Source organism: Fukomys damarensis, unplaced genomic scaffold, assembly GCF_012274545.1.
Source record: "Fukomys damarensis isolate Sample0158 unplaced genomic scaffold, DMR_v1.0_HiC HiC_scaffold_16, whole genome shotgun sequence".
In the NCBI taxonomy this organism is placed as follows: domain Eukaryota; kingdom Metazoa; phylum Chordata; class Mammalia; order Rodentia; family Bathyergidae; genus Fukomys; species Fukomys damarensis.
In genome coordinates this window covers 55,903,230-55,914,513 of record NW_022900928.1, presented here as the reverse complement: position 1 = coordinate 55,914,513, position 11,284 = coordinate 55,903,230, and the positions used below count along the sequence as shown (strand labels likewise).

Sequence of the window (11,284 nt, the reverse complement as noted above, 5' to 3'; positions counted from 1 at the left end):
AAAAAAAAAAAAAAAAAAAAAAAAAAAAAAGAAAGGAAAAAGAATTACAGGGCTTACATAGTTGGAATTAATTGAAAAAATATATATTTTACCATAAAGTAATTATTATGTAACATTTGAACATTATCATGGTGAGCTACTTAATGTTTTATTTTATAGCAGAATAAACAGTTTTATTCCTGATTATTATTTGCATACACATGTGTTTGTATTTTTCTCATTCTTTAAAAGGAAATCATTGGTGGGATGTTGGATCTAGAACCAAGACTTTGGAGGAAGGGCATCCAAGAAAGCTTCGAGGATCAGAGGAAGAAAGCCCTGCAGTTTGCTCAGTGGTGGAAACCATATGACTTCACCAAAAGTAAAAACTGTTGACGTGTAACTCTCATATTTAATTTCCTCTTCAGACTTTTTTTTTCTGTTTAATTTCCACTGCATCTCACTAAACAATGGAGCCTCAGGTCTTACGAAAAAAAAATAACAACAGCAGGCTGCTCTGGGTCCCTGACACCCGGGCACTGTTGGATTGTGTTGTTCTTTTCCCTCACCTTCTGGAGACTTCATTTTAGTGACCGTGGAGTAACAGTAAATTTACTGGATGACCTGCTCATATTCCTGGTCTGTACCCTCTTGTTCGTGTTCTAAATAAGTTAATCTAGAGACATGTTTCTGAAAGGATAGCTAGGAAGCCTAGCAAATTGGTTCTGCTACAAGGTAGTTAAGTTTATTGCTTGGCTACTTTGTAGTTTAGAATAAGCTTATATATTCAATAGTAATTGAAATTAATTTTTAAGGAATTGTATACAAGAGCTCTCAGTTTTCTACCAATACCATGTAGTATCACTACTATTTGCTTTGTTAAAGGAAAAAGAATATCCCAAGAATATTAAATAAGTGGTAATAAAAATATGAGTCACAATTCAAATTTCTTTTTGTTTCTGGAGTTTTACATATTCTTTGAGTTTTAGTGATTTTATGAACAACTGTTCTATATAACCCAATTTATAGTTGTTTGGGGGTTTGTTTGAAAGTTAAAATTTGTAGCCAAATCATTATTATTGGTTTATATTGATTATTACAAAAATCTTAAATAATGAGAGTATTCTAAATGTCAGGAGCATGTCTCTTGACCTTGATTTATTTTCACTTTTAAAAATTGTACAGCTTGATGGGTTTCATTTTGGCAGATTTGTACATGCACATACATTTCATCTTTCCCAATCACCCCCTTGCCTATTTGATTTTAGGTGCTTAATTTTTGTTGTTCTCGATACTTGGTGTTGGAGAAAGCCCTATAACTTCCAAAATGTGGCTATACTGTGAGAGTGTGCCTCTTTTTTTCTTTATGTGAAAGATATGGTTGTGGTAACTTTTTTTCAACATGTTGTCAGGAAGCTACATGTAAACATTTTGTCATGAAATGTTGAATGCTTAAGGGTCAGTGTGAAGCATATTCCAGAATAATTCATACCTCTGTAACCATTCTTTTTTAATATCAGCATCTCATTATAGTCTTAACTGTGTTAAAAATGTATATTTTTCACAAATAAGTTAAAGTTTAATGGCATTTGATTTTCAATGTTTATAAATACCATTTGAGTGTGTGCGTGTGTGTGTGTGTGTGTGTGTGTGTGTGAGTGAGTGAGTGTGTGTATGTGTATACATGTATATCATATAGAAGCTTGGTAGCATTGTGTTTATTGATGTTTTCAAACTCTTGGCTTTGTCCTAGTGTCTTAAATGAATCTGTAACATTCACTTATTTAGTCAGTAAGTTAATAAAACATTTTATTGTAGAGCACTATGTCACATGCTGACAGCGAAAAAATTAAAAGTACTTTTTTCATCTTAAATAATTTTATATTTTAGTAGAGAAAGACGTGTATATAAATAATTACAGCATAATATACATTCTTTCTAAATTTTTTATTAGTATATATTTGTGATACATAATGAATGTATTCTTTAAGGGGATGTTGCTACGTACACGTATTGGATCGTGATTCTTTCTGAATGTGAGATACGTACCTGCTATATTTGAGTACCACGCTGGACTGCTGTACACCCTGTCTTCATTATGATCTTCCCATATTACTGAGAAAATAGAAGCAAACAGAAGGCAATTTTTGCCACATCAGTTTACTTGCTTTTATACCCATGTGCTCTATTTTTCCTTTTGCTAACTGTAGATAAATTACTTTGTTGTTCTTATCAGGAGCCAATACACTTATTTATGAACTGAATTTCACCCTTTTTTACCTACTCACTTGCCTCCATTCTCTCTATATTATTTTTTCCTTCTTTTTACAAGATTATTAGCATACAAAACACTATTATGTATTCACAACAAACCCTACATCACATTCCTCTGTAGCCATTTCTCCAGTTGAAAACCAACTCATTTTTAATATGTCTGCTTCCTTTCTTTCATCTTCCTGTTCTCAGCAGTTAGATGTCATCCTGGTACCTTCTACCACACTGTTCAGGTGAATGCTATCATTGACTTTTCACATTGGCAAATTCAGCGATCAGTGCTCGGTACTTATCTTACCAAACCTGTCAACATATAACTAGCATATTTGTTTACTTCTTCTCTTGCAATATTTTCTTTTATTTGCTTTTAGAACACTGTGTCATATTGATTGTCTTTCTGTTTTTTTCCTTTGGTAGCAGGGATTGAACTCCGCTCATTGGCGCTTGCAAGGCAGGCTGCAGAACCACTGAGCTAAATCCCCGATCCTTTCTTCTTTCTTAACTAGCTGCCTTCTAATCCCCTCTGTTGGATTTCTCTTCATATATTCAAGCTTTAAATGCTAAAATGACCATTGTTAAAACTTATTTATTTTACTATATTCTTAAAGCAATATCATTGAAATGGTCTTAGATAACACTTTTTTTTCTCATTGAATTTATTGGTACTTTTTAAGTATACAGTACAGTTACATTTATCATTGGGATCTTGTGTGTACCTTTACATGACAGATCTTGGTTCTCATTTTATCCCCATACCTCTGCCCTCCCTTTACCCCTCCCACCTCTCCTATTTACAGAGTCTTTCTTTCCATTTTTTTTCCCTTTCTCATAGTTTTTCTTTTCCCTTACCCTTTGTACTTCCCCTACACCTCTAGCCCTTTTCTTCCTATTTCACATTGTCAGTTATACAATTTGGATCTTACTTACACTTACAAATTTTCACACCAGAAAAACTTTGGTATTTATACATGTGTCTTTTTTATTTTACTTGAGTATGGCCTTAATATGCATCCATTTTCCTATGAATGACTCTAGTTTCTCATGCTTTATGGCTGAGTAGTACTCCATTTTATAGAAAAAACACATCTTTATCTAGTCTCCAATTGATGGGCAATTGGGCTATTTCCAAGTTTTAGCTATTACAAACTGGGCCGCTATAAACATGGGTGTGCATATATCACTGTAGTGTGATTCTTTTAATTCTATTGGGAAGATACCCAGCAGAGTGATAGCTGGATCAAGTGGAACCTCTAATCCTAGTTCTTTGAGGTGTCTCCACATAATGATTTCAACAGTGGTTGCACCAGTCTGCACTACCACCAAAAATGGACAAGGGTTCCTTTCTCCCCACAGCCTGCCAAAATTTGTTATTGGTTGATTTCTTGATAGCAGCCATTCTTTCTGTGATGAGGTAGAATCTCTGTTGTTTTCATCTGCTTCTCTCAGATAATCAGTGATATTGTACATGTTTTCATATATTTATGTGCCACTTTTACTTCTTTGAGAAATGTCTATTCCTTTCAGTTACCCATTGTTTAATCCAGTCTTTATATTTGAGGGGCTTGATTTTTTTGAGTTCTTTATATATTCTAGATAATAGTCCTTTGTCTGAGGAGCAGCTGGTAAATATTTTTCCCCCATTGTAGGTTGTTTCTTAGCTCTCTTGATGGTTTCTTTTGCAGTGCAAAAGCTTTTTAACAAGAAGAGATCCCAGCTGTTGATTCTTTGTGCTAGTCCCTGTGCTACTGAGGATTTGTTCATAAAGTCTTTTCCTATGACAAAGTCTTAGAGAGTTCTGCCTAACTTCTAACAAGTTTAGTGTTTCTTTTTTAATATTTAGATCTTTAATCCACTTGGATTTTAGTTTAGTGCATGAAAGATAATGGTTTAGTTTTAATCTCTGGCAGGTTTAAATCTAGTTTTTCCAACACCATTTATAAAAGAGGCTGTCTTTCCTCCAGTAAGGATGGTTGGCTCCTTTGTCAAGATGAGGTAGCTGAATACATCTGGAGTTGTTTCTGTATCTTCTAATCTATTGTACTGATCCTCAGGTCTTTTTCTTTGCTAGTGCCACACTATTTCTATCACAGTGGCTTTGTAATATAGTTTCAAGTTGGGGATTGTGATACCCCGTGCCATGTCTGCATTGCCTAGAAATGCCTTTGATATTCTAAGTCTCTTCTGGTTCTAAATGAATTTTTGGATTATTTTCTCTAGTTCTGTGAAATATACTGTTAGGATTTCAGTCGGGATTGCATTAAATCAGTTTGGAAGTATGGCCATCTTCACTATATTGATTGTTCCTACCCAGGAGCAGGGGATATCATTCCATTTTCTTATATCCTCTTCCATCTGATTTTTTCAGAGTGCTTTAGTTTTCAGTATAGAGGTCTTTTGCTTCTTTTGTTAGATTGATTCCTAGATTATTCTTTTTTTCTATGCTATTGTGAAAGGAATTTTTTCCCTAATTTCTCTCTCAGTGATTCTGTTACTTGTGTACAAGAAGGCTATTGATTTTTGAGTGTTGAGCTTGTTTCCAGCTTAGAAGCCTTTTGGCAGAGCTTTTTGGGTCTTCTATGTAGAGTATCGTATTGTCAGCAAATAATGACAGTTTAACTTCTTCCTTTCCTATCTTTATTGCTTTAATTTCTTTCTCCTTTCTAAGTGCTGTAGCTAATGTTTCCAGAACTATGTTGAACAAGAGTGGTGATAGTGGGCATCCTTATCTTGTTCCTGATTTTGACTTGAAGGTTTTCAGTTTTTGGCCCTTTAGTATGATGTTGGTTGTTGGTTTTCATCATTAGCCTTTATCAAGTTGAGATAAAGACCTAACTATTCCAGTTTTCTGCGGGTTTTCATCATGAATGGCTGTTGAATTTTGTTAAATGCTTTTTCTGCATCTATTGAGATGATCATATGGTTTTTGTCCTTGACTATGTTAATATAGTATATTACATTAATTGATTTACATATGTTTAACCATCCTTGCATTCCTGAAATAAATCCGTCTTGGTAAGGGTGTATGATCTTCTTGATGATCCTCTGTATTCTGTTTGCAAGGATTTTTGCATATATGTTCATTAAGGAGATTGGCCTGTAGTTCCTTTTTTTGTTTGGGTCTTTCCCTGGTTTGGGCATCAATGTAACACTTGGTTCCAGGAATGAATTTGAAAGTATTGCTTCCCTTTCAATTTCATTAAAAAGTTTAAAGTGTATTGGCAGTAATTGTTCTCTAAATTTCTTGTAGAATTCAGCAGTGTATCTATCAGGACCTAGGCTTTTCTTTGTTGGTAAAGTTTTTATTATGTTCTCAATTTCACTGATTGTAATTGGGGTGTTTAGAATTTTTTTATCTTCTTCGTTCAACTTTGGTAATTCATAACTGTTCAGAGATTTGTCCATTTCTTCTGTATTTTCCATTTCATTGTAGTACAGGTTTTTGAAGTAGGTCTTGATGATCCACTGGATTTCTGCTGGAACTATTGTGATTTTACCTATTTTGTTCCTAATTGCATGGATCTGAGCCTGCTCTTTCCTTTTTTGATAAGGTTGGCTAGTGATTTTATTTATTCTTTCAAAAAATCAACTCTTCGATTCATTGATTTTTTTTGTATCATTCTCTTAATTTCTATTGCATTGATTTCTGCTCTGATCTTTATAATTTCCTACCTTGTATGAGCTTTGCACTTTTCTTACTCTTCTTTTTCTAGAAGCCTAAGATTCATCATAAAGTTGTTGTTTGAGCTCTCTCTGTTTTTTTAGTGTGGGCATTCATTGCTTTGAATTTTCCATGTAGAACTGCTTTCATTGTGTCCCATAGTTTCCTCTATGTTGTATTGGCATTGCCATTTATTTGTAAAAACTGACTAATTTCTTCTTTAATTTCCTCTGTGGCCCATTGATTGTTCAGGAGAGTATTGTTCAATTTCCATGTGTTTGTGAAGTTCTTATGGTTTCTTATGCTGTTGATCTCCAACTTAATTTCTCTATGATCTGGTAATAACTTCTTTTCCATTGCATTTATTTAAACCTGCTCTATGAGCTAGTATGTGGTCTGTTTTGGAGAATGACCCATGTGCACCTGTAAAGAATGTATATTCTGATTTAGTGGGGTGGAACACTCTGTGTATGCCTATTAAGTCCATTTGTTCAAAAGCTTGGTTCATTTCCAGTATTTCATTGTTTGTCTAGATGATCCATCTATTTGTGACAGTGGGGTATTTAGGTCCCCCACTACAATTGTATTAGCGCTTATTTGGATTTTCATGTTACTTAATATTTGTTTTATATAGTTGGGGCATTAATATTTGGTGCATATATATTTATGATTGTTATCTCTCCTCTTGGATTGTTCCCTTTACAAGGATGTAGTGGCCTTCTTTGTCTCCCTTAATCAGTTTTGGTTTGAAATTTACTTTGTCTGCGAATAAGATAGCTACCTCTGCTTTGTACTGGGCTCCTGTCACATGGCGAACTGTTTTCCATCCTTTCGCTTTCAGTCTATGAGTCTTTTTGAACTAGGTATGTTTCTTGTATACAACATTTTGTTGGATTTTGCTTCTTAATCCATTCTGCCAGTCTATTTCTCTTGACTGGTTAATCGAGGCCATTGACATTGACAGTTATAACTGATATGTATTGACTTAACATTGTCATATTATTGTCCTGTTATTGGCTCTTTTTAATTTCCCCTCTCTTCCTTTAGTTTTTTGCCTTGCCTAATTGATTCGTTCTGTTGGGCCTCATAGTATTGTGACTTTTATTGTCTCTTTCTAGGATATTGTTTGGAATTGTTTATAGTGCTGGTTTGGTATTCATGAAGTTTCTCAGGTGTTCTTTGTCTTGAAAGTATCTTATTTCCCCATCAGTTGTGAAAGATAGTCTTGCACGCTACATCATTCTAGGTTGGAGGTTGTTTTCTCTTAGGACTTGAAATACCTCACTCCAGGCTCTCCTTGACTGGAGGGTTTGTGTTGAAAAGTCTGCTGTGATTCTGATTGGCTTTCCTTTGCATGTGATTTGTTTTGTTTTCTCTAACTGCTTGTAGTATTTTGTTCTTTTGTTGGGTTTCTGGGATCTTGACTGTTATGTCTAGTTGTAGTTTTTTCTTATCATGGCTACTTGGAGTCCTATATGCCTCACTTATCTGTATGTCAACTTCTTCCCCTCTGTTTGGAAAGTTTTTTGTCATTAATTCTGTGAACAGCTTTTTTAAGTCATTTGTATTTTCTTCTGCAACTTCATCATATTCTTCTTTGCATCATCTAGGAGTTGTTGGATTAATTTCTCATGATCCCTCCTTGGGTTTTTTTTGGGGGGGGTCCTTGCACTTGCAAGGCAGGCAGCAGAACTACTGAGCTAAATCCCCAGTCCCTCCCTTATTATTTTTAAGTGATCTCTTTTCTCGGTCACTGATTGCAGTCCTATCTTCTGTATCTGAAACTCTGTCTTCCCATTTGTTTATCCTGTTGCAAATGCTTTTAATAGAGTTTTTAATCTCCTGGTTATCTGTTTGAATCTGTTTCATGGATTCCATTTCTTTTCTATGGTGGGCATTCAGGTTTTCCATTTCTTTCCTGTGCTGGGCATTCATTGGTTTCTATCATGGTCCTGAGCTCATCTATGTTTTTGTCTGTTTCTGTTCTAGAGTCTCTAGTCATGTCTTTCATTGTGCTCACCATGTCTGTCGTTATCAGGGAAATTATTTCTTTTGAATTTTTGTAGAACCTGATCAATGTGTTTTGTTACTTCCTGTGCTATGAGTTCAGGGTGTCTTTGTGTTTGATTGTCAGACTTTTCCACCTCTTTTTCCCTATAATTTGACATTGTTGAACTGGAAGCCTCTCTTTGTGCCTTGTTTAAGTGTTTTCTCATTTTTATTTTTGTTGTTGGGCTGTCCTTGGTGTATTTCCTGGGTTAGTACTTTGATCTTCCTGATATAGCTGCTCTTTACAATTTGAGTTTCTGATGACTCATAGTATAATATCAGAAAGGAGAACTTATTAAATCAATCACAACCCTTTAGCCCAATTAATACAATCAGCAACACAGTAGCATCAACCACAGCTTAGAAATTGACCATTTGTGACAGTTATTAATCGCTCACCTTTAATCCATGTGAATTAAATAAAAATTGAGGACCAGCCCAAAATACATTTATGGTGAATAAACTCTTCAATATAACAACTTTACTCTTCAGGATGGGGACTTATAAGGAGTTAGGAGGAGAGGGATGGATAGGTAGAAGAATAGAAGAAGGTTTCATGTGAAGCCAGAGGACAGAGGATGATTATGCAAAGTCTAGGAAATTGTTGAAGACAAGAGGAAAAGACAGAGTGCAAGAACAAAGACAAGAATAGAACAACTTAACAGTAATAGGGAAGCTATAAATTTTACTCATTTCCCTTTGAAACTAATGATACTTTAGTGAATGAAAAAGAGAGAAGAAAAAAACAAGAAAGAAGAAATCCAAATTAGGGCAGGAACAGAACAAAAAAGGGAGATGAAGAATAATGTGGGGGGAAGTAAGAGACTGAGCAGGAAAAAGAAAGAAAAAAGGAAGAATTTGCCAGTTGGCAAAAAGTAAAAATTTAAAACTAACAGTTAAAAATTGAAAATACGAGGAAAAGAAAGAAAGAAAAAATTTGAAGGGTATATTTCTGGTGTCACAATAGACCATGTGGGTAGCAGTGTGCATTACTTAAATCAATTAGTCTCAGCTGCTCTTGTAGCCCCATGAGATTCAGGCTGAATTCTAGCTACAAGGTCCAAGTTGAGTTCCCTGATCTCTCCTGCAGGGTTGAACTCTGCAAGTTGTACTATATGTTCTCGCTGCCCTTCCCCTGAAGATAGTCCAAGTTCTGATGGAAGGTAGTGATCCCTCCAACTTACCAACTACAGAGGTTTGATGTGCCTTTATTGCAGTTGTTCACTTCTCTTCTGTCTTTTGGAGCTTAGTAAAATGGCCTTTATGACCACCTGTGCCTCTGCAGTGTGGAACCAGGTACTGGCACAAGTGGGAGGCCTGAGAGCAGGGGGGTGGGGGGGATGATGATGCAGAGGCACCCATGCGGCTGGGCAGTCCTCACCTGTCTGCTTGATGAAGGCCTTGGGCGCTGGTGAACTCCCTGTGCAGCTGGGCATTCCTTACTGGTCTGCTTGATGAAGGCCTGGGGCACTGGTGAACTCCCCATCCAGCTGTGTGGTCCTCACCGGACTGAAAGCCGGGGCGCTGGTGAGATCCCCATGCAGCTGGGCTATCCTCACCAGACTGAAGACCTGGGGCTCTGGTGATTTCCCCATGCAGCTGGGTTTTCCTCACTGGACTGCTCCAATGAAGGCCTGGGCTGCTGGTGAGCTCCCCACGCATCTAGGCAGTAATCAGTGGACACTAGGTTGAAAAGTGAGAGCATTATCAGCTTGCTACAGATCTCTTTTTAATGGCATTCTTTCCCAGTCATTATACCACCCTTCTCAAAAGTGACCAGTAGGCCAGTCACAGTGGTACACATCGATAATCTCAGCGACTCCTAGATAACACTTTTAAATTGGCTTATTTATTTAAATAAATAATTTTGAGGGTCTTTCAGTATGCGTGTCAAGGTTTTACGTGTAGGTGATTGTCTTAATTACTTTTCTCTCCTTGCTGAGACAAAATACCAGACTTTCAAAGTGAAAGGGGAAAAGGTTTATTTGGCTTAAGGTTTGTAGAGGTTTCTTCTGTCCATAATCATCTGACTCCAAGACAGGGTGACAGAGGGGCAACAGTTCATGGCAGTGAAAGACAACAAAAGCAACAAGAACTTTAACAGCATCTATCTGCCTCTTACTTTATAAGTCCTTGTCTTTGAGAATTTACATTGTATCCAGAGAGGACAGATAGCAAATAGATAAGATAAACAAATTTTCTAGAAAATGCCAGAGTGTTACCTACTGAGAAAAAGATAAAGTAGAACAGGCCTAGAAACATGTCTTGCAAATTCATATCTTTACTCTGAGCTTTGTCCCTGAATTTATATATCTAAAACCAACTTTATATATCTTTTGTATCTGTACATGTAATAAGAACATCCAAACCAAGCTCCTGATTTTCTTCCTTTTCCAGTTACTTATTGCTGTATAAAAATTTCCCTACAACTTGGTAGCTTATAGCAATAACCACTTTCTTGACTTACGATTATGTAGATCAGTTTGATCAGGGCTCTTTTGGATGATTTGCCTGTTTCATGGTGTCTGGGGCCTTGACTAAAGTGACTCAAACATGTTGAAGAAACTGGAGCTGTATGTTGAGGGCTTCTGCTCTTCATTTCTTCATATGGTATGTCCTGGGTCTGTAATATTCAAACTGACTCCTTCACTTAATGTCTAGTGCCTGGGCTGGAACGACTAAAACAGCTAGAGACTTGCTGGGATCCAGGAATCGCAATTTCATGGTAGTTGGACTTTATCTTCTCTCAGAGCAACTTTCCAAAGGACAGTTTCAGGAAATAAGATGTAGAACATGCCAGTCTCATAGGATTCAGGCCCAGATATTGGTGCAATTTCACTTTTGGGGAATTCTATATGTCAAAGTTGTCTCAGAGTCCACCTACATTCAAGAAGTATCATTATCTTTCCTTTTGATCAAAAAAATATGAAATAATTTGTTTCTGTTCCTAATTCATTATAGTCTACCCTCTGTCCACAAATTTATGTTCTTACCACATGAAGGACATATTCAAATCTGCCCAAGAAATATTTGTGTCATTACGGCTTTAGGCTTAGGCTTGAGGTGCAGGGGCTTATCAAGTTTAGATGGTTTTGAAGCTGTTCAAGTGCTTTTCCATTCAATCTGGAGACTTGTGTTTTTAAGAGACAATCCATACCCTTCCACACATATGTGTACAATAATAAGAGAAACCTGCCTTACTGTAGTAGATACAATCAGTGGAAAGGAAGAAAAAATAGTGTTTATTAATTCTAAAATTGAAGAAATGTTACCAGTTTCTTGATTAAGGGCCTCGGTCTTGCTTGCCTTTTTTTTTTTTTTTTT

General features: G+C 36.2%; 1 protein-coding gene across 3 annotated transcripts in view; it reads left to right on the top strand.

Moving 5' to 3' along the window:
• The window catches only part of Cwf19l2 (CWF19 like cell cycle control factor 2), a 125,784-nt gene that overhangs the window by 93,084 nt on the left and 21,416 nt on the right, over positions 1-11,284 (top strand). For 2 of the 3 annotated variants that reach the window (XR_004517464.1, XM_033764306.1), the window contains exon 18: positions 232-361. Coding sequence is in view for 2 of the 3 variants with exons in the window: in XM_033764306.1 (XP_033620197.1) it covers positions 232-361 (130 nt within the window). In the remaining variant the exon portion in view is untranslated. Of the gene's footprint in view, positions 1-231; positions 1,520-11,284 lie in introns of those variants that run through there. The other variant, XM_010610625.3, reaches the window with a different exon arrangement.